We start from the raw sequence: 23,780 nt of genomic DNA on the forward strand, positions 1-23,780 counted from the left end.
TGTGCGTCACTCTTTAGTGTCCCCTGGTCTCCCAGCTGTGTGCGTCACTCTTTAGTGTCCCCTGGTCTCCCAGCTGTGTGCGTCACTCTTTAGTGTCCCCTGGTCTCCCAGCTGTGTGCGTCACTCTTTAGTGTCTCCTGGTTCTCCCAGCTGTGTGCGTCACTCTTTAGTGTCCCCTGGTCTCCCAGCTGTGTGTGTCACTCTTTAGTGTCCCCTGGTCTCCCAGCTGTGTGCGTCACTCTTTAGTGTCCCCTCGTCTCCCAGCTGTGTGTGTCACTCTTTAGTGTCCCCTGGTCTCCCAGCTGTGTGCGTCACTCTTTAGTGTCCCCTGGTCTCCCAGCTGTGTGCGTCACTCTTTAGTGTCCCCTGGTCTCCCAGCTGTGTGCGTCACTCTTTAGTGTCCCCTGGTGTCCCAGCTGTGTGCGTCACTCTTTAGTGTCCCCTGGTCTCCCAGCTGTGTGCGTCACTCTTTAGTGTCCCCTGGTCTCCGTTGTGTTTGAGCTTCTTCAGCGTTTGGTTTCTGCATCTTTTAGTAAACGCTGCATGTCTCCTCAAGTTGCTGAAGATGTTTCTTCATTTGGAACATTTGGGTTTTTATATCTGCATCCTTTCTGAAGCTGCAGCGCGTTTCTCCTGATGGAAGAGGTTTGGGTCGTTGTAACACGTTTGCACCTGTCGGCCATCGTAGAAATGTCTCAATAAGTAAAAAGTGTGGGGACGAGTTGCTGATGAGTGAGTGTGTGTTCCTCTCCTGTGTGTGTGGACATGTGTGTATTTCCTCCTTTGCACACGGCCACAGCTGCTCTGAACCAGCCTCGTTCCCTCTCCTGATCCATCACCTGAGCTCTGCAGTGCATCAAGTCCTGCAGGGCTGCACTTCAGTCTCTGTTGGGTCTTTCATTTTATTCTGTTGGGCTCAGATTTGCTTTGCCTGCAAACAAACCTCCTGCTGCCACACACACACACACACACACACACACACACACACACACACACACACACACACACACACACACACACACACACACACACACACACACACACACACACACCGTTTATACAACTATTAAAACAATTATAGTTATCTTATGTTATCCCTTTCATCCCAGCATAAACAGAGTATTCTGATTCTGAACATGTTCTCTTGCTATTGTCCAAAAAGAAACAACCTAAAAAACAAATATAACATGTGTGTGTCAGCAAGGTGATTCCTGCAGCTGCTGATGCATCCTGCAGCTGATTTAACGCTGTTTCTGTGGACCTGCTAGCACCTGAGGCTGCTGCAAAGCATGCTGGGAAACAACACTGTTGATTGGCTTCAGTCGGGGAACACAGCTCTGTCTTTTTCTTAACGAGACGTTGCTCTGCCACACCGAGTGAGAGTGTGAAATTGATCATTGAGTATTGTGTGTGTGTGTGTGTGTGTGTGTGTGTGTGTGTGTGTGTGTGTGTGTGTGTGTGTGTGTGTGTGTGTGTGTGTGTGTGTGTGTGTGTGTGTGTGTGTGTGTGTGTGTGTGTGTGTGTGTGTGTGTGTGTGTGTGTGTGTGTGTGTGTGTGTGTGTGTGTGTGTGTGTGTGTGTGTGTGTGTGTGTGTGTGTGTGTGTGTGTGTTCACAGGTCGATGCTGCCATCTAGTGAAGAAAACTGAGGTTTGCTGCTCACAGACGAACCCCCTCCCCAGTGATATCAGGATATTAAATTCACTCTTCGTGCTCCAGTGTGAGTCTTCCTCTCCTTCCTGCTGCTCTTCATCCTGAACTGAGTCAGCCTCAGTTCTCCTGAGGGCTTCCTTGGGAGATGTTATACATATACCTGCAGCCGGTTTAATAAAAGTCATTACGAACTAATACTTTGGTCTGGGGTTCTGCAATCGGGTCCTTTGGAAATTGCCAATTTTGTCCCAACCACTTTTTAAAAGTGTAACTTGTAAATGTTCTGAAAGACACAAAGAGACGTCTGAGGATCAGCTTCCAGAGAACAAACAGACCTCTGCATCACTCTCTGTTTTAAAGAAAAGCCTCAACCCACCTGTTCTGCACCGCATTTTACTGACTGTCCTTTATTTTATTCATTTTTATTTGAACCTGTTATGCTCTTAACCTTTTTATTTGATTTTAATTTCTTTATATCACCATATTTTTTTCAATATGCTTCTTAGATAACTTTTTATTTTATTTGTTTTAATTATTTTCTCCTCATAGCATTGTGAAGCACCTTGAGATAACGTTTGTGTACGATATCCATGAAATGTATTATTATAATTATTATGTAATAAACAAGAACACTGGTTTGAAACAAAGTTAAGGAAAAATAATTATTCCTTACCCAAAAGCATTTTGTAGGGAGGCTGTGGCGCAGTGGGCTAGTGCGTTGGTGTTGGGATCAGGGGAGCACAGGTTCAAACCCCACTGCATGTCGTCGTGTCCCTGAGACCCTTCACCCCAAAGTGCTCCTGTGGATATTGCCCACAGTATTGAGTATGTAAGTCGCTTTAGATAAAAGCATGTAATGTTGATTGGCCTTCTTAAAATGTTGTCTTTTTGCTTTATTTTCTTGTCAGAGTACCAGAATGCGTAGTTTAGAATTGTTTGCATCTGCGTCGCTGTGGAGAACCGGCGGGTTCAAGACTCTAAAATGTTACAATGCAGTTTTATTTTTATCTGAAAAAGGTGTCTCCACCACTTTTGAAAACAAAGTGATTCCAGTGACCCTAACTGACGCTGATGGTCCTAACTCCCCCCGTTACACAGTAACAAACTGTCCATACTCCTAGGCCCCCCCCCCCCCCCCCCCCCCTCCCGGTGTGTACGAAGTTAAAGTTGAGCATTAGTGAAATGGAAAACCTCAAAGCCTCAGACTATGTTGACAGTTTTAGAACAGGGCCTCTTTAAATCATTTGTTTATGTTGTTATTCAGGTTTGTTCCAGCAGGGGGCGACCCTTCCTCAGTTCCTTTAGCATTAGTTAGATGGCAGCTGCACATTATGGGATGTTATCTTTATGTGTGTGTGTTTCTACTTCGAATAATCTACATGTCTTACCGTAGAGCCATTGGTTGTTTATATGAAACTGTTATTAACCTTAACTACAGTGGATAGAACAATTAGTAATAATAAGAAAAAGAGACATAGATTTTTTATATTTTAATTTCCTTGTTCTTCTAAATTTATTTTACAAAATGAACTGATGCAATGAGTTGGATAAAGTTTGTTAGCATGTGAATAAAGATTTAAAAACAGCTCCTTAAGTCATGTTTGTTTTTAGAGGAAATCTTTTCGCCTCATGAAGCGAGCTCGAGGGGGAAGTGAGTCAGATTTCTCATCATGCCCTGCCTACACACACACACCACACACTCACACACATTGGACAAATGAATATGTTGTTTAACGTTAATTATTCTCTACTTTTTGAGCATTAAAAACAGGAGAAGTGGACAGAGAGATCATTGATGAGACTCAAATGAGAGCACCAGACCGTGGAGGCTTTTAAAAATGGCCTCAAAACCCATCTCTTCAAAAGAGCCATAGACCTTTTTATCACCCTTTTATTTATTTTTGTATTGCTTTTTATTAATTCTACCGTGTTGTGTAATGTTTATTTATACTGTTCATGCTCACTACTTGTAGCACTTCGGGATTTTAAATCAAATATGAAGTGCTTTATAAATGGAACCCATTATTATTATTATTCATTCATACAAATAAACTACAAGCAGCAGGAAGAGGGGGCACAGATTTAAAGGGCCAGTACCTCTTAAATTAATCATGTTTATCAACTCTAAACTAAAGTGTTCATTAACGAGATTGAAGAGAACGTGGGAACTTTGCATAAAAGCTAATTGAAGGTGTTCTGCTTGTGGGGAGACAATAACTGCGCTAGCCAAAAGCTGAAAAAGGTTGAGCGACTTCAGATGTTTTACAATTTTCCATCATTGCCGGTTCACGTCTCGATCAGACCAAAATGGTATAAATACATATAGCATATCTTAAATTCAACTAAAGAAGCAAATGCGTAAATATTACAAAAAGTGTAAAAATAGTCTGTTACGAGTAAAAGTCCTGCATTCAAAATCTGACTGAAGCAAAAGTACCTGTTATGACTAAGGCCTCAGTATCATATGACCGGATTATTGATGATAAATGGCAAAAATTATGACTTTTCAAAACATCTCTAAAGAATGTGTTCATTAATATCATGACCAATGAGAAACTCTACAAATTCAAAAAATGATTTTGATAATGTGGGCACTCCCAGTAATACTTTCCACTTACCAGCATCTCTCTAACCCCTTCAGAAAGTGGTGTCCCCTAAGGGGGGGTGTAAAGATGTGCGTCCCCAAATGTGACATAAGTGTGTATGTGTGTACAGTGTGTGTGTGTGTGTGTGTGTGTGTGTGTGTGTGTGTGTGTGTGTGTGTGTGTGTGTGTGTGTGTGTGTGTGAAAACAAGGGGATAAATAAGCATTCGAGGAAATGTCTGATTGGGTTTTATAGTGAGTCTACTGAGGGTTACATGTTTTAAAAAGCCCTTAAAGTCTGCCTGTAGATGTCTGGATGAAGCGCCGTTTAAAGTACAATTACAATAATGTTCTTATTTGACATTGATTGCATTTTGCACAAACTTGAAATCATCGTGACACGGAAATGGTGCAATGAGCCTTTAATTTACAACATGCAACAAACCACAACTTGTAGTCTAAACACACTTTTAAAAAATGTAGAAAAACAACACAAGTCATGTGAGCTCTTTGTGATGTGACTTATAATAATACTGTGGACATCTTTTCTCTTTTTAAAACTAAATGAAATCACGTAATTTCTCTCCCCCCAACCGTCACAAACCTCAACATTTTAAATTGGTTTCATTGTCTTCAGTTTTTCTGTTTCCTCGCTGAAACAAAGTCGGCCCATTAGCTTGCACACTGCAGGTTAATGACCCGATCTTTACATCAACAGAACATTAAGGCACTTTGGAGAAAAACAGAAATAATCTGAACGCTCAGGAGTCCACTGGGCTCTTCCTGTTTGAACCACCATTTTTGTTCATGTTTTAGCTGATTTGCTAGTAGCACTGATCTAGAAAAGTGGACTGACATCTCACAGAATCCGGACATTTCCGTCACATAGAGGTTTGTAAAGTTTGTACACACTCTTCTTACACAACGTTCAAGGTGTGTAACGTGACATTGGATGGGTGTAAAGTAAGAAAGTAACAAAACAAAAACACATTGACTTCTCTTCCATTAAAATCCTAAATTGAAAGACTCTCTTGATTCCTATCTTTCCTTTCGATGACTTTTGGAAAGTTGACGAAACATTCTCACATAAGGGTCCATTCAGTATCTGTTCTGGAACTTTCTACGGTATCACGCGATCTATCCCGGCAGATATCATTCCATCAATGTGTTTTGAATGTCAAGCTCATTGTCGAAGAACTGGACGATAGAGTTCTTAGACGATAGAGCTAAGAGAAGATCGGAAGATAACGTGATTACGTATTCTACTTTCTGTGTCTCTGTATGCACCACTTATACCAAAGCAAATTCCTCGTGCGTGTAACCCTGCTTTAACCGATTATGATACCATCAAAAGTTCCAGAACAGCATCTACACGGAACTTTAGCTTTAATGTATCGTCAACTTCTGCTAACAATCTCTATGAAACCAGAATAACATATTAACATTGTCTCTGACCTTAACCTTTTCCTGAACGGCGAATATGAATGATAACCATGAAATCGCAGATCAAGGGTCCGACAATTTCATAAGGTTAGACTAAAGTCAATCCTGAAATGACAATAAGTTGAATTTAATGTTTGTTAAATGGTCCTGGAAACACGTCATCACTGCACCACACAACCGACACCGGATCAGCGGTAGAAGATGGATGGATGGACATATCAAAGTCCAAGTCAACTTTATTGTTCATTCATCAATTTTTGTTATACAGAAAGGGGGGTCGAAATGTTGTTTCTCACCATCCCATCGTATTGTATCAAGGTAGATAATTAACTCAAACTTTAAGAGACTAAACAAGCCTTCATTTACCCTGAAAGTTGTACACATTCCTTCTTATAAAGTACAAAGCATAGGGAATAAAATAAAGACATCCCACACCATCTCTAGTTTAACGTTATTCACTACAAAAACTTGAAATCTTGCCAAGTGTATTTGCCTAATATCTAGTCAGAATATATCTTTACACCTGATATAAGACACACTAACTTCAGAAGTAACACTGCAGTGAGATAGGGTCTTGGTTTTAGACATTGCATCATCTTGTTAAGTCAAAACATCTTATTTTGAGTTGTATTTCAGATGAAACTTTTTTTAATAACTTTTCATCTAATAACAAGATCTGATTTATCTAAATATCCCTTCTTATTTGAAGAAAGCACATTTTCACTTGTTCTATTGGCAGATTGTTCTACTTATTTAAAGTGAAAATACCTTGTTTTCATTATTTCCGACTTGTTTTTGGAGAGTCTTTCTTCTAACTTTACACCCATCTGAAAAACTGGATTACTGTGAAATGTCCTTCCCATCCCAGACAACGCCTCATGATAGTCCGGGATCTTTACGCATCACATTTCAAACCAGTTCAGCCTTCTGGATCTCCCAGTGGACTCACCGCCTCACAGGGTCACTTTGCATCAGTGAGAACAGATGGCATCATAAAGCATCAGAAAATACAACCATGCAGAAAATAAATAATGTAAACAGTCTGCTTCTGTCCGGCCTGGAGCCAGAAGGAATCGTGTGCTAATCGTCTTTGATAGTCACAGTATTTCTTTATCTGAGGAGCAACACTCTGATTCATTCTGGTTCCAGACAAAACCTCCAGGCAGCAATATATAAAATTAAGGATGCACCAATAAAAAAAAAAATCAAAATTCAATACCAAAACTGGACCGTGGGCAGATACTGATGGAAAAACCTGGTATATCAAAAGTTACACAATAAAAATACAAAAAATCTTAAAAACAAATCAAAGCACGCTGACTAAAATCTCAAAAGGTCTCATGTCTTTGTGTCCAGTGGTATTAAACAAATGCAGGGTCCTTATTATACAAATCAAGAGTTCATTAATCAACTAACTAAACATGGTATCAGCATTTTACATTTTATCAGTGCATCGATAATATAAAATAAGTCCTTCAAATGTCAAACTGGTCCAGACCAAAATGTAAATACAGTACAGTGAAGCAGCAAATACACAGCATGTGAACATCTGGGACCAGGAAGCAACATCAATATCTGAAAGTGAAACTCAGCAATGTAAAGCTTTGTAGAAAACAGCTTTGAAATAGGTGTGACTATAATGGTGTTGAACTGGAAACCCCCGCGTACACACTGTGTGATTCTGGGCGGCCTCGGGTAAAAGCTGACGATCGTGAGGGAAGACGAGCTGAGATCTTTGGCGGTTAATCCAAAATGGTGTTTTAAGATCACACTGTGAGATACTTCCACTAACTTTAAGACGCCTGTTGAGATATTTAGGAGACAAGATGTGACTCTGGGACCCGAATGAGAACAAATTGTATTCAGTCTAATATGGTTGTGTAACATCTGATTGTATTGCGATCTGATCAAAGCCTGTAATCAACAAAAGGACGTGGTCTTTCGTTTTAAAGCCTTTTAGTTTGGATTTGTTTTGCCTTTTCCATATTGGTTTTTGGCCGCTTGTGACGACCCCTGCTTTGATATCTCCTGTTGTGTGTGTGTGGCCCTTTAATGTTCTCCCTTTGTCTGTGTCAGTGTTGATTGAGGACACCTGGCTGCCGGTACCGGAGGAGTAAAAGGCCTGAGCCAGAGTCTCTCTCCACGGAGGACCTGTTTTGGGAGAGCAGCCACTTCGTTTATGCTTTTGACTTGCCTTTATGTTAGTTTTGATTAACGTTGGGTTATTGTAATAAATATATTTTCTTATATCTTGTCCTTTCCACGCTTTTGTTATGGCCAAGAGCCAGGCCATGACACGCTGAACAAGATATTTTCAGGCGACCAAAATGACGTTTCAGGAAGTGAAAACTTCAACTGCGAAGAGCTAAGAGTGTGGCAACAACCTGTCAATCACAGCTAGCCCCGCCCTAAAGCATCGGCTGCTTTATCGTCTATTTTACCCCATTGACTAAATGAACATCATGCTGTGTTGAAGAATACTTGAAACTAGAGATTGAGACTATAAACTCATCAGGAAAACGTTAGGTAATAAATCAAGAGAGCATTAGGGTCATTTTCTCATAGACTTCTATAAAACTGGACTACATTGGCTCTGATTAGCCTTTCCTTCCGGAGGCTTGCACTTAAACCTGATCTATTGAGAGCCTTACAAAAAATGTAATCTCTAATTATGAAATATGTTGTTGTTCGCTTTATTAACCCACATTTGGTAAACTAGCACCCATGAACAGGTAATCATAAAACCAAACTATAGGAAGGCAGTGAAGCTTTGTTCATTCAACTTTCAAACTTTCCTAAAATTGTAAAAAGTTGAGAAAATGCAAATGGTGGCAGCAAAGACAACGTAGTTTAGGGTTTGTGGTTTCTGTCGAATTAACAAGGTCATTTTACGTGAATTGAAAAGAGCAATTGAATCAGGTCAGCTTTTATTTAAATAATTAGTTTCTGTATGCTGGCTTCACAGCGGTTTTCACTGGTCAGTTTTTGTGTTCAAAATGTTGTATTTACATTCATTGCATTATCGGTTACGGATCAACCAAAATGTGATATTACTAATCTCACAGTGTGAAGTTGTTATTCTGTCAGACCGCTGCCATCACACAGTGTGTCGGGGCTGTAGGGAACGCACCAGAAGTTAGGCAATAAGCTCTATTTAAATCCATTATAATTCACCAGTAAACCTTTAACATGGCCAGAGTCAAAGAGAAACACTCGACTCTAAGTCAGATTAGACATAAATCCTTCATTCTGTAATCGGAGCTGCTTTGGACGCATGTAAGAGGACACATTCAGTGCAAAGTCCAAAGTTTTACTCTCATATTTTTGGCATCTGATCAACAGTAAGGCAGTTATCTGTGGATCAACAATTGTAGAGTTTTGAAGCAAGAAATGTCAGAAAGTTTCTCACTCAAACACAGCCTCAGTTTTCCAGCAGCCATATTTACATATCAGTTTTAATTCTACAAACATGTCTCCGCTGCTAACAGATAGATTTCTGTTTAAAAAACAACGAGGAAAAGGTTTAGCTAAGTAAGCGCGATGTTATCATGAACAGTGGTGCCAAGTTAGACTAAAATAGCTTGTTTAGCTTGTTAGCTAAGGCTAGTTACCTAAGGCTAGTTATCTAAGTTTTACCTCATTTTATGCTCAAAGGAGGATTTAGCTAGGTTAAGATTAGCGTTAGCAGTGCTAATTTAGTTCTCCCAATCCACCTATCTTCTGTTACAGTTAATAAAGCTCTACTTTTACTGAGGGGCCAAGTTATGCAAGCTTGTTACTTACCAATACTTACATTAAATACATTTTTTACTTCATCCCTTCAGAGCAGGTGGATTCAAGTGATCTCTTTTGCTAATATGCTAACAGTTGATAGCAAACTAGTCTTAGTCAAAACATAGTCAAACATCCTACAATTAGCACATTTTATTTTTAAATATGAAACGTTTCGTACGTACTTCATTGACTAGAACGTCACGATCATCATATTATTGAACTCTTTTTTAAGATCTCTAATTCAAGTTCAAACATGTTATGCTAATTTAAGACGAAGCTAGAAGCAGCTAATGTTTAAAAGACATTTAACTTTCAGGGCTTGGAAAGAGGTGTTGTTTTAGTGTCAGTAATGCACGTGCCTTTTAAAAATAACAGTCATTATAGAGGGAGAATCGGGTAGCCAAGCTAAAAGCTAATTGAACATGATCAGAGAGTCGTTCAAAGTCTGCAGCCGTGTGCTTTAAAACATAAATCAAATATTCAGCACGTCAGAAATGTTTGTTGAACTAAAAGATAAACTGCAAACCGTGTCGTACCGTCAACATAACTTCGGCTTAATGGCACAGATCCTCTGATTGGTCAGAAATCTACGGAGCTGGGAGTCATGTGACGTGGAAATCTGTGCACGGATTACTATTTCAAAGTCAGACGAATAGTGAAAATACTATAAAATGTGAGGGTTGGGTAGAGACCAGGTATCTGGAGACGTGTTGTGCTTTAACAGAGAAGTGGGACCTCTGTTTCTCTTACGTGCATCAAATCGGATATTTGTTGTATTTTCACTATTTTTTCCGACCCCAGTCGATAGTATATTCGCTCTTATGTCGTCAGAAGGACAATTGAATAATACATCACTGTAAAGCCTTTTAAGGATGACTATAATTGAGTGCTTTTAATCTAAATCAGTATTCCATATAATCTGTGCATTCATTTAATCAATTCATGCATGTGTTCTTTATCTGTAAATACAATTCATTAATCAATATATACTTTTAAAATCCACCGTAAATACATTTTATGTCGTACAATTTAGAAGTATGTTTTATAATCCATGTGTGTATTCATCGCATGCATATGTTTTATTAATCTGTGCGTAGATTTTTATCTAAATGTTTGATTTATTAATCTGTTGTTTATCTTTTTAGCAGTCAGTTATTATTCTCCATGTTATACAATCCATGCATAAGCGTTTCAAATGCGTGCGTACATTCAATAAATCCACGTGTATTAAAATGTACAAAATAGTTAAATATTCATGTGTACGTTGCCATTTACATCCTTTATATTTTACTTTAGGTATATGTGCGGGAACTTCATGAATCCGTGCCAACAGATTTCCACAATCCTTTTCAAACATTTGCTCCATAGAAATCATTATAACTTTTTGAGTTTAATATGGAAACTGCTCTCTTTTTTTGCAGTCAATAAGAAATGATGTGCTTTCTGAAACATTTTGAGTGAATTTGGATTTAAATGACGAGCAGTTTTATTCTGTAAAAGCACCGAGGACAGTAGAGTCTGTCCTGAATGTGAGAGGAACTGTAATAAATGCCGCCCTTTGATTCTGAACTGCAGCCGATCGATTTCCACAGGAAGTTATGAGATGTGTCACGGGAGCCGCGCCCCGATGGAAGACGGTTTGGTTCATGTTGTTAATATCTCAAATCAATGGCACACTTTCATTTAAAACAGTACTGAGGTTACTGCTTGAGGATTATCACTGGTGGTATTCTGTTTTTCTTGTTGTCAAAAAACCTCATGTGCAGAACATCTTAAAACGTTGTGTTTCCTGTCAGATAGTGTGTGTGTGTGTGTGTGTGTGTGTGTGTGTGTGTGTGTGTGTGTGTGTGTGTGTGTGTGTGTGTGTGTGTGTGTGAGATAGTTTCCTCTTAAATCTTAAAGGAAATCTGCATTTTTTTGGGACCATTTTCAGCAGCGATATAATCCATATTTGTCGCTAAATGAAGGCAAGATAATTGTTGTTGTTGTTTTCTAAATCATTGTTGGTTTGGTTCTGCACATGGGATTCGTTGACTAACAGAAATATCAATCATCACCAGACTTTTCTTTTAATTGCAAGTGAAGCACTTTTCCGTGTTGTTTGTTTGCATTGTGTTAGCATGCTAATGTTTCTTTTTGTTTCAATTCACAGAATTAGTTTTTTAGCATGCTATTGTATGTTTTTTTTAGCACACTTAAGTATTAGCCCCTGAGTAATGTTTTAACATGCTAACAAAGTCATTAGCATGCAGGTTATTTTTCTGTAAAATGTTAGCTTGTTAATGATTGTTAGCACAGAAGAATGAGCATCCAAAGTGTGCTAGCAAACATTAGCATAGCGGGCTAACAGGGCTATACTGTGCACCATTTGAGTGTTGAGCATTTAAGAAACGTGAGTATAAAAAAGAGTGGTCCAGAGTGTTTTTTTTTTACTGAAGAATAAAAGTAAGATTGAATTATTTGAATCGATAAATTCAAGCTATTTAATGTAAACCACAGAAAATGTGCAACAAAATGACGACGCGTGACGGAGGCTGAACTACGACTTGTGAGATTTTGGCGGGAAATCGGCTGGATTTGTATTTTGGCGGGAAAAGGTTGTGATTGTTTTATGGCACACAACAGGAAGACGGCTCTGTCCTATTAGACTATTAGAGCTCAAACACAGCTTCAACTGTCCTAAAAAAGCTTCTCCATATATTTGAAAGCAGGTGGTGGAAGGAAGGAACATTAAAAAACGACATGTTTAGCTTTTAGAGGGAAATTTAGGGCGGGAAGCAGCAGGCATGATGGGAAATGTAGTTGTGAGGACAATACAAGGTGCACTGCTGTGTCATTTGTTGATACTGATTCTATTAATACACTGATGATTACTGAGCACCTTTAACATGTAAATGTGACTTCTGAAGTCAGAGAGGGAATCTAAATGTATTCTGGGTTTCTGAGGAACACTGAGACTGCCGTCCTGTCGGGGTTTCTACCGGGATGATCGGGATATTTACGCTTCAGCTTGTAGAAAACGACAGCTGGTCCTGGATCAGCTGTTCCATTACCTCTGCAGGAATGATTCTGATCCAATCAGGTGAATGATCCGGGTGGTTGCTAGGCAGAAAATGGACCGGGACACAGCAAACTGCAAACACAGCTGTCTGGTTGCTTCATGATGAAACGCTGCTTACACTACTGCACCTGGAGGGGGGGGGGAGGCGAGGAGGCGAGGAAGGAAGTATACAATGACATGATGGAACGTAGAAAGGACCCAAAAGCAATGGAAAAGGAAACAAGAAATAGAAGAAAGGAAGGAAGGGTTATAGTTAGGATAGAAGGAAGGATGGGAAAAAGGAAGGATGAAAGGAAGAAAGCATTGTAAGATAGTAAGAAAGAAAGAAAGTTAAGAGAAAGAAAGATGGAAGAAAGGTAGGAAGGAAGGAAGGAAGGAAGCTAGAATGGAGGCTAAGATAGAAAGAAGGAAGGAAGTAAAAGAGCAAGGACGGATGAGAGTAAGCAAGGAAGTAGGAAATGAGATAAATATTAAAGGTGAGGTACCGGTCTGGTGAGGGCCGCAGCTCACGCTGTAGGTCGTCCACAAACTGACCGCCATCAGGAACGTGGCGATGAAGCCAAACACCTAAACACACACACACACACACACACACACACACACACACACACACACACACACACACACACACACACACACACACACACACACACACACACACACACACACACACACACACACACACACACACACACACACACACACACACCACACACACACACACACACACACACACACACACACACACACACCACACACACACACACACACACACACACACACACCACACACACACACACACACACACACACACACACATCACACACACACACACACACACACACACACACACACACACACACACACACACACATCTCATTTAGTTCCAGCTGTTTGAATGTGTGTGTGTGTGTGTGTGTGTGTGTGTGTGTGTGTGTGTGTGTGTGTCGTACCGATGACACCACCAGCGCAGAAACCCCCCCCGCCTTCACTGCCGCCACGATGGAGGCGATGCACACGAGGACGACCCCCACCGAGTAGTGGAAGAACTCCTGAAGCACAGCGAGCACAAGACTCATCATCAAACACATCGTAACATCATCTCAACATTCAGTCTACTCCCATCAAACTCTATAACTCCTCCCCCTTCAGTCAGGAGAACCTCCACAGCACCATCATCACACACTCTCTGCAGGGTTGGAGTCATGTGGGAGTTGAGCTCCCATAAGGAGGGTCTGAGCTCCTAAAGCAGTGGAATGACACATCTGTGACACATCTGTTACCAACAACCATTACCAGTATTATTTACATTAACGAGGTAAATGAAAGAAAAACATGTTTCCCAAAATAACTACGCACCGTATTCTCTCTTGAAGACAATATGCCTGCGCTGCACCTCCAAGGTGTGCAATCGATGCCTGTGAGCGTGCTGCGCGAGCCGAGATGTGTGTGTGTGTGCTAGTTGAACCTTTTCATATTTAAGTTTGTAGCAAGTAGAGGGCTGCTCTGTGTGTGTGTGTGTGTGTGTGTGTGTGTGTGTGTGTGTGTGTTGTGTGTGTGTGTGTGTGTGTGTGTGTGTGTGTGTGTGTGTGTGTGTGTGTGTGTGTGTGTGTGTGTGTGTGTGTGTGTGTGTGTTGCTTTAGTTTTAAAGATCCCCATAAAGCTCCGATTATAACTCGAACCCTGACTCTCTGCTATATAACATGTGCAATATAAATACCATCATTATATACTCTCTGACTCCGACTCAGTGCTGTTAGCCACGTCCGGTCGTTTCATTTCTGCATTTCATATTTGAGTGCGCTTTAAGAAAGTGTTTATTTTGCCTCACAAAGAGAGCTACGCAGCTGAACTAACAGATCCACACAATACTATTATTAACGGTATTATTCTAAGGACAGAGTGTCTAAGGACAGAGTGTCTAAGGACAGAGGGTCTAAGGACAGAGGGTGTCGTTTTTCTCATACTGATATTCTGAACAATCTCTGTTGTTGTATTTGCTGTAAAATGTCTCTACTGTAGGCTATTTTTATTTGAACAACAAAACATCCTATTTTCTTGCTTTAATGAAAATGACATTTGAAGCTTTATTAGAAAGTTAAGAACATGAATGACATCTGGTTGTGTAAACTCTTACATATCCCCTTCAGCATGTGTCTGATTTAGAAACCCTCTCAGTTTGCTTCTCTCCACTTTTCCTTCATTAAATCAACACTGGAGCGCATTTTATTGGGACTATTTTCAGCGGCGGATGAATGCACATTTTATATCCGTGGCAGCATATATCCGTGTGTGTGGCATTAAGTCAAATTAGTGTGTGTGTTCATGGTAATAAAGAAAGGTGCTTCTAAGAGGTCTCACCGTCAGAGGCCAGTTGAAGCAGGGCATCTTGGCCTGCAGCCGGAACAGGTGCATGAGGAAGAAGAGGAGGAAGGCGATGAAGAACCACAGCGACACCACCTCGAAGAACTGGAAGGCCGCCCAGCTGGGCCAGCCCCGCGCACAGCGAACACAGAGGAAGGCCACGAGCAGCGCCACCTGCAGGACGGGAAGCACAGCGCGGCGTGAGAAACATAAAGGGAGCCTTACAACGGGGTTAACCATCAGACTGTGGGGAAGTGAAAAGAAAAGTGGTTTAAAGGTCAAAGGTGGGTTCGGGTCAGCCAACACCCCTTTCTACTTCTTTAAGGTCATGCTACTATTTACATGCCCCCCCCCCTTCTAGGATACATTACTATTATATTGTTACCACACACATAATAAACTTTATTTATAATAAACTTTATTTATAATAAACTTTATTTATAATAAACTTTATTTATAATAAACTTTATTTATAATAAACTTTATTTATATAGCACCTTTCGTGCTTGACGCAGCCCAAAGTGCTTTACAGAGTATGACAAGAAGTAGTTATTGTTTTTTTATCCTGTAATAAATAAATACAATTCTGCTGAATCTTCAGAAAAACAATTGTTGAGTTTCATTCGTCGAGCTATCTCCTGTGTGTGTGTGTGTGTGTGTGTGTGTGTGTGTGTGTGTGTGTGTGTGTGTGTGTGTGTGTGTGTGTGTGTGTGTGTGTGTGTGTGTGTCTGTGAACACATTCTAATTGAATTGACTGTTTGTTTTATATTTTAATTGTAATAAACTTGAGATTTAAATATTCTATTACGTATCATTCCTTCAGTAAACTGCTGCTGTCTTTGATCCAGATGATTATGTTTTAGTAAACACGTTAACACTCAGCAGCAGAGAAGGAAGAAGTACTGAGATGTTATACATGTGCAAAGTAAAAGTATAAATATTCAGTCCAACATTAAAGTTTTCACCTGAACTATTAGTATTAAAATGTGCAAGTAAACGTCCTGAACAACGGAGTAAAAGCACAGAAGTATTATTAAAGGTCCCGTGTCATGGCCATTTCCACTGATCATAGTTCCATTGTTGAGGTCTACTAGAATAGATGTACATTGTTCAATGTTCCAAACTCACATTGGTTTCTCAAACAGCATCTCTGTATAGTCTGTGTATTCACTCTCTGTCCTACATGGCTTGTTGGAGCTCCTGCCCCCCCCTCCCTGTGAGCCCAGTGGCCGTCTGCGAGACAGCGAGACACAGCGAAACCCAGCCCAAACACACACACACACACCCGCAGCGTGGCTGGGAGTTTGTGTGTGTGCTCACACACCGACTCACAGCCTCGCCGCGTCCCGCCGTCTCAGGGAGGAGAAATCGGCGGAGCTGCAGTTGAGAAAAGATTGAGTGTGTGTGAGGAAGTCCGTGGATTGGTCCAAATGGACTAGCGGCTCCGCGGACGTAACGTAACGGCTCCACGGATTGTTCCATTTGGACCGATGGGTCCATTTGGGTACGGGCACGTCACTGTACCCAGGAAGTAAAAAATGGACAAAGAGAAATGTCCAACGAGGCGTTCTGGGGCAGCACAGACAGGTCTTCTCTGTGTTAGAGTTTTACTCGCTACAGGGTGCACTTTGAGGGTTTGTGACTGCAGACCGTTTACATGCAGAAACACCTTCATAACCAGGGCTGCACATAACTGGTGCGCAGGTGCGCATGCGCACCTGCGCCAAAAAAAGAGCACCGGGTCATTTGAAACAAAGCGCATTTGCGTACCAACATTGAGAGAGGGAGAGAGAGAAGAGAAAATAGAGGAGAGAGAAGAGAAAATAGAGGAGAGAGGAGAGATGAGAGAGAGAGAAAGATATTTGCGAGTTGCATATGAACCATGATATGAACTCAGGGCCGGCCCGTAGCTCTGGCTAGATGTTCGCCTAGGGTGCCAGATCTGGGGAGGTGCTGCGCTGGCAGTTCTGGGAGGGAAAAAAACATTTTGACCGTTGGGGCTCATCCTAATTTTTGGCCTTGATGTAACGATATTCATAATTAAGTAAATGTAACACCCTTTTCACCCCGGTTCCACCTTTCATTTGCCCTGTACGATGGGCGCTGTAAGTGATGAAAATGGGGGATGTTGGCTTATCTGGCGCCCGCAGCTCACAGCCAAAATGCGAGGGAGAGAGGGAGGGTGCACCGGTACCAGCGCTGTTGTTATTAGAATCTGGTGCTAGCTGCTCTAACGGAAGAAGAAGAAGATGTTTCTACAATGATGTGGAGGGAGAGTCCTCTCCAGTCAGACTGAGAGGCTGATAACTACAGCTCAGTGAGGTAAAGGACTCTGAGTGTTTAGATAGTTCACTTTAGTCTAAGTTCAAACGGTTTGGTAACAATTTATGTTAACACATATTTCCAAGGCACTCCTTTGTAATTATTGGGATAAACAGGTTTTAAAATCATTCCAATGTATACTATAGGTTAGTAACCAAAAATATCCTTTAAAACTGGAGAGATAAAAAAAAATGCATAAATAAATAAATGTTAAGGTAAAATAAGATATGAATGAACAACACAAATAAAATAAGTTACATTCATTTGTTATTGGCTATGGTAGGTTATTGGTTATGTTCACATACTTATTTGATTACATCCACTTGTCTAAGATGATCACAACAGAGACTTTCGACCCAAACCCAGCTGTTGACTTGTGGATGCAAGCAGCTAATCACAGACTCAACCAGAGAGGAAGTAGTAGGCCTACATCATCAGCTACCATGTCTGACAGAGAGGAAGACAGAGAGGAGAACAGTCAGGAGGGAAGTGATGACAGCTTGTAGGATTACTGGTCGTGCTAATGTTGTCTTGTGTTCACCTCTGCATGTGTGTTCTGTGTTCACCTGCATGTGTGTTCTGTGCCGTGTGTCTGGCAAATAAAGTCAAGACCCCCTCAAAAGTTATGGTTTATTTCATTTTAAGGATGAGCACCAAGCAACATCTCCAGGTGCTCCTTTGAGAACCAGGGCAAAAAAGTTATGTGCACCCCTGTTCATAACACACAAGGGGACGAACCGGAAAAGCATGACATGGGACCTTTAAGATAAATTGTACTTAAAGTATAAAAAATGAATATAATTCTGCAGATAAATGGCCTCCATGTGAGATATATTTGTATGTTAAGGATATTATTTATTATATGTCCTATAGACTGAAGGAGGACGTAGAAGTATTACATAAATAAGAAGTTGCAGGAGAAACATTGTTAAAAATGCTATAAGGCCTCAGACAAGGTGAGCTGGGTAAAGTGCACGTTATCCCGGGTAAAGTGCACGTTATCCCGGGTAAAGTGCACGTTATCCCGGGTAAAGGCCATGTTATCCAGGGTAAAGTGCACGTTATCCCGGGTAAAGTGCATATTATCCCGGGTAAAGTGCACGTTATCCCGGGTAAAGGCCATGTTATCCAGGGTAAAGTGCACGTTATCCCGGGTAAAGTGCATATTATCCCGGGTAAAGTGCACGTTATCCCGGGTAAAGTGCATATTATCCCGGGTAAAGTGCACGTTATCCCGGGTAAAGTGCATGTTATCCCGGGTAAAGGCCATGTTATCCAGGGTAAAGTGCACGTTATCCCGGGTAAAGTGCATATTATCCCGGGTAAAGTGCATGTTATCCCGGGTAAAGGCCATGTTATCCAGGGTAAAGTGCATGTTATCCCGGGTAAAGGCCATGTTATCCCGGGTAAAGGCCATGTTATCCAGGGTAAAGTGCACGTTATCCCGGGTAAAGGCCATGTTATCCAGGGTAAAGTGCATGTTATCCCGGGTAAATTGCATGTTATTGTACCTTCAACAGTTCGTCCACTAGTTTAATCGAGATGCATTATTTTCAAAGTTTATCACGTGTTTTTTTAATGCAGAATCTGAAACGTCACTAAAGCTTAATAAATAAAACTAATCAATAAATGTAGTGGAGTAAAATTACGTGATTTAGCATTAGATGGAAATACTCAAGAACAGTAGAAGTACTTCATGATTGTACTTAAGTACAGTACTTAAATGTATTTTCCACCTCTGCACAGCAGTATTCACATCAGTGTGTTTAAAATAACAATAAAATTAGGTATTTTGATACAAAATACTAATTTAAATAGCTTTTTTTGGAAATGATGAGGATATTCTATACAAGGTTTGAAGGTAACAGTCGATACTTTAAGAAAACTATGCTTATTGAGACAAAAAGTAAAATAGTTCAGTGGAAATGTGCAACCATGACCGATATAAACAACCAGGGTCCATTAAAAAAAACATACATTTAACACTTTTCCCATAAAATGCAACCCCTCTGTCTCTATATGAACTGCGTGTTAACTGCGAAGCTACCGGCCAACACCTCCGGAGGTATCGGTGGGCACAGACCCTGGGTTATCCCGAGTAAAGAGCATGTTATCCCGGGTTGTTTCTCACCATCTGCCCTATCTTCAGGAGCCCCGGGATGGTCCGGGTGTAGCCCAGGTTCAGCATTCCGTCCCCGGACGTCCTGCCGGTGGTCGAGGTGGTGATGACGGTGTGCGACATGCTGTCCATAAACTACTCGGGATAAATAAAGTGTTAACCCAGGTTAAACTGCAGCAGGAGGGTCGGTTCCGTTACAGACAGTCACACCCGAGTCAAGGCAACCGAATAAACAGGGAAACTTCCGGGGAAGGATTTCAGAGTAAAAGCCCTGAAACAGGAGGGAGTGAGACTTTTACAAATGTGCATTTTCACTTTTAGATGAACTAATTAAGATTGTAGCGTGGTAAACACTCAGATCTCATACTCCAGTAGCAGTAGAAATACTGCAGTGTACAATTACCAATTCGTTTTTACAAGAAAACAAGTCAGGCTTTTAAAAAGGTGAAAGTTTTGGTTATTTTATTTTGAAGGAAACTTCCTGTCTCCCGGTGTGTGTGAGCGTGAGTGTGTGGAGGTGTGGTCTCTGTCAGGAAACACTGCATTGCTGAAACACACACTGCTGTCAGGACGCCTCTGTTAACACACACACACGCACACACACACACACACAGACTGTTCGAGCACACACACACACACACACACACACACACACACACACACACACACACACACACACACACACACACACACACACACACACACACACACACACACACTGTTGGAGCACACACACACACACACACGCACACACAGACTGTTCGAGCACACACACACACACACACACACACACACACACACACACACACACACACACACACACACACACACACACACACACAACAACTCACACACACACACAAACACACACACACACACACACACACGCACACACACAGACTGTTCCAGCACACAGAGACAACAGAAACTCAACATGTGTTTTTCTGAAGCTTCAGCAGATGAGATGTTCAGGTGTTGTGGAGATTATTCATATTTTAAAATATATATAAAGTAGGGCTGTCAAACGATTACAAATGTTAATCATATTAATCACAGCTTAAACATGCATTAATCACCATTCGAACTATGTCCAAAATATGCCATTTATTTATGTATATTGTTGTGGGAATGGAAAGATAAATGAAAGAAGGCGGATATATCCATTTAACATACAGTATCTATGTTTATTATAACATTTTTCTGCTTGTCAAAATGAAAGACAACCCACACACCTATCAATCATCAAACCGTGGGGGTCTTAATTCATTACGTGTTGATTTCTATCAACGGGGGAGTACTTCAGGAAAGTCGACAGAGGGGGGGGCGGCGGCGGCTAGTGGAGTACTTCTTGACCACAGAGTGTGAACGTTGTGATCAGCTGTTTTAGCGCAGTTCTCCAGTGAAGGGGGGGAGTCTCCCTCCGCAGCCGGTTGGCGTAGTTTTGGCACAATTCCGTTGTACAGACCGACGTTAACAGCAGCCCTGTCTGTGCACACGGAGACCGACTCTGTCGTCCGGTGATCTAACCGCCTTCTGGAAAAGCTTCACAAGTACGTCGGTACGCAAATGCGCTTTGTGACACAAGTGACGGTACGCATTTCAGATTAAGCACATAACCTGCGTACCAGTTATGTGTTACCTGTACTACAGCAAAAGTATTCTCCGTCGGGACTTCCTGCAACAACACCACGCCGTTATCTTGATTCTGATTGGCCAGAAGACATTATCAAAGATGTTCTATCGAGAAGACGATCACGACGTGACAAAAGTTTTCAAAACCGTTTCTGGTCTTCGGTATTTCCAGACAAGTGGCTGAAATCAATCTGACTAACTGCTGTCTGTGCAATTTACTCCGCGAGTTGGCGGACTTTATTTTGCTTCCTTTAACATCATTTTTCATGGTGGGGCTAAGCTATTTCTTGGTATGGGTGTAGCCTACCCCAGCCATACCCTGGCGCTGCCACTGGTGGCACGTATGTGGCGGGCCATTCTGCACATGCGTTAAATGCGTTAAATATTTTAACGCAATTAATTCAAAAAAAATAATTACCGCCGTTACCGCGATAATTTTGACAGCACTAATATAAACAGCATCAAAAACAATATTAAACACAATTAGAAATAAAGAAAAAGAGTGAAAAGTAAACAATTATACAATTTAAACATCTCAAAATAAAAGATAAAACAGAACTTGACGTGGGAAAATATAACTGTCTGACAAATTAAACACTATTGTTAAATTACACAGTATGAAAGTGGGATATTATTGACTGTGATATGGACAAATATGTGGATATACAGATACACTTTATTTTAAAGGTCACCGATCATGCTATTTCTAGGCAATAGCACAGGTCTCAGAAATATAGAAATATATAGAAAACATGTCTATGAAGTGTTTTGCTCAAAATACCAAACAGATTCTAGCCATGCCTCATATCCCTCTATTTCACTTCCTGTTTCTAAAGTGCAGATTTGGGTATAAAGCTTTAAAGAGGAGGGGTCTGAGCTCATGCGGGACCCGGCAGCTACTGTCTAAACTAAATGCTGCCGTGATGAAACGCCATATCATGGATTATCAAGGATTCTCTCTGAAACAGTCTGGAGCTCAAAGGCTTTCTCTCTTGCCGGTTATACCACAAGGTGAGTTCCTTTTTACTTCCTGCTTCTTCACACACATGCTCTCCAGTACAGGTTAGCTCTGAGTGTTAGCGATGCTAATGTAAACACAGACCATATTACGTCCAAAACAGTCGGGCATTGTTTCTGATAGCAACGTTTCTGATTGGGCCGTGGGTCCACATTTCAGATATTACGTCATATCGGACGCAAATCTGGATCCGCTCCGTTGTTCCCCGTTTTTAGAGACATTATTTACATTTTTAATTATTTGTTGACTTATTTTGTCAATAAAAAATATATCTTTTCCAGATGTTTTCAGAAGTATAAATGAATTAAGACAAGATAAGCTTATTGTAAGTCTTCAAATCAAGAGAAGAAGTACATAATAATAATTTGTGTATATCAGTGCAGTTTGGACGGCTCTCAGCTCTGTGAATAATTCATCCGCAGCATCAGTAACTCTGGTTCTGCAGAATAACCTCCATGTTATCGGCTCCATTAGAGGCAGCAGCGCAGGTGCAAAGCCTCATGGGAAATATAGTCAGTCCTCAGATTCCCCCCTCAGTCTGAGGCAGTTTCATCTCTCTGATCCGTTAAACATATGTTTCCACCCCAGCAACTTACATCTGGGGGGGGGAGACTCACCAACGGGTTATTCTCACCTTTAAACACTTCCTGTGGTGACAAACACACAAACACACACACACACACACACACACACACAAACACACACACACACACAAACACACACACACACACACACACACACACACAAATGACGACGTTACCCAACATACTTTAAATGTCTATGGACTCTTATCTGTAGCCATGTATTTTGTTACAGTTAACAATTCTGGTGTGTGTGAGTGTGTGTGTGTGTGTGTGTGTGAGTGTGTGTGTGTGTTTGTGTGTGAGTGTGTGTGTGGTGTGTGTGTGTGTGTGTGTGTGTGTGTGTGTGTGTGTGTGTGTGTGTGTGTGTGTGTGTGTGTGTGTGTGTTTGTGTGTGTGTATGACACAGACACAAACACACATGCCCACACATACGTTCAGTAGCAGGAAGTGAGGCAAAATTCTGCAGCAGCTTCTGATCTGAAACTTGAAAATGTGTTGACTTTTTAACAGATGAACTCTTTTGAGTAAGTTATTCTTCTTTAATAGAAATACAGTCTTTAAAGAGGCCCTATATTGTGTTGCTGCTCCCTCTGCTGTAGTGTCTTCTGGTTTCAGTGCATGTAAAACATACATGTGTCAAACTCGAGGCCCGGGGGCCAAATCAGGCCCTTGGTGGATTTAATTTCGGCCCGCAGGATAACTTCTAATTACTATTAGATCTGGCCCGCCGGTATATTGCAGCACACCTTCACTCCATCCTGAGGGTCTCCTCCGCTCAGAGCCTGAGCCCAAACATTGATGACCTTGCTCCCGAGATGAGATGCCAAGTATCTGAACTAGCATCACAGAGCAGCAACCTGAGTTTAATGGATGTTTCCTTCTGCACTTTCTCTCACGACAACAGGGCATGTTTGGTTTTCTCTTTGAGGGGAATAGTTTTCTTGAAGCTGTTGTTGGCCTGTGGGAAAATGTACTCATAAGAAGTGACTCTGGAAAAGCTGCAGATAGAGCCATAAGAAATGAATGCACCTGATTATTTAATGTTTAATGTTGTTTTTATAGGCAATCATTTAAGCTTTGTTAGTTCCAGGTTTAATATGTGCAATAAGTTAATTTCAGTAAGTTCTGCAATAAACATTGAACCAGTCCGGCCCTCGACTAGTACCCATTTTTAATGTTGGCCCACTGTGTGTGAGTTTGAGCCCCTGATGTGAATGGTCAGCAGAGGA

General features: G+C 41.1%; 1 protein-coding gene across 2 annotated transcripts; it reads right to left on the reverse strand.

Annotated features, from left to right (window-relative positions):
• Positions 1-4,639: 4,639 nt before the first annotated feature.
• On the reverse strand, positions 4,640-19,531 carry cmtm7 (CKLF-like MARVEL transmembrane domain containing 7). 2 transcript variants are annotated; one of them, XR_004569160.1, is made up of 6 exons: positions 19,330-19,531; positions 14,874-15,050; positions 13,466-13,564; positions 12,998-13,079; positions 12,505-12,640; positions 4,640-7,252 (listed from the first exon to the last, which is right to left on the reverse strand). XR_004569160.1 is itself a non-coding variant. In XM_034217935.1 (5 exons), exons 1-5 carry the CDS (start codon positions 19,447-19,449, stop codon positions 12,627-12,629), a joined length of 492 nt encoding a protein of 163 aa, XP_034073826.1. In that variant the 5' UTR covers positions 19,450-19,531; the 3' UTR covers positions 4,640-12,626. The 2 variants fall into 2 exon arrangements, 1 of the variants encoding a protein (XP_034073826.1); XM_034217935.1 differs by having other exon boundaries at positions 4,640-12,640.
• Positions 19,532-23,780: the final 4,249 nt, after the last annotated feature.

This window comes from Gymnodraco acuticeps, unplaced genomic scaffold, assembly GCF_902827175.1.
Source record: "Gymnodraco acuticeps unplaced genomic scaffold, fGymAcu1.1, whole genome shotgun sequence".
In the NCBI taxonomy this organism is placed as follows: domain Eukaryota; kingdom Metazoa; phylum Chordata; class Actinopteri; order Perciformes; family Bathydraconidae; genus Gymnodraco; species Gymnodraco acuticeps.

Bases quoted from the DNA above. Each gene is read 5' to 3' on its own strand.
- cmtm7 (XM_034217935.1), bottom strand. From the start codon at position 19,449: ATGGACAGCATGTCGCACACCGTCATCACCACCTCGACCACCGGCAGG. The intron at 13,565-14,873 runs GTGAGACCTCTT...GCTGTGCTTCAG, and splicing joins GCTTCAACTGGCCTCTGACG to GAGTTCTTCCACTACTCGGT. The intron at 13,080-13,465 runs GTACGACACACA...GTGTGTGTTTAG, and splicing joins CTGCGCTGGTGGTGTCATCG to GTGTTTGGCTTCATCGCCAC.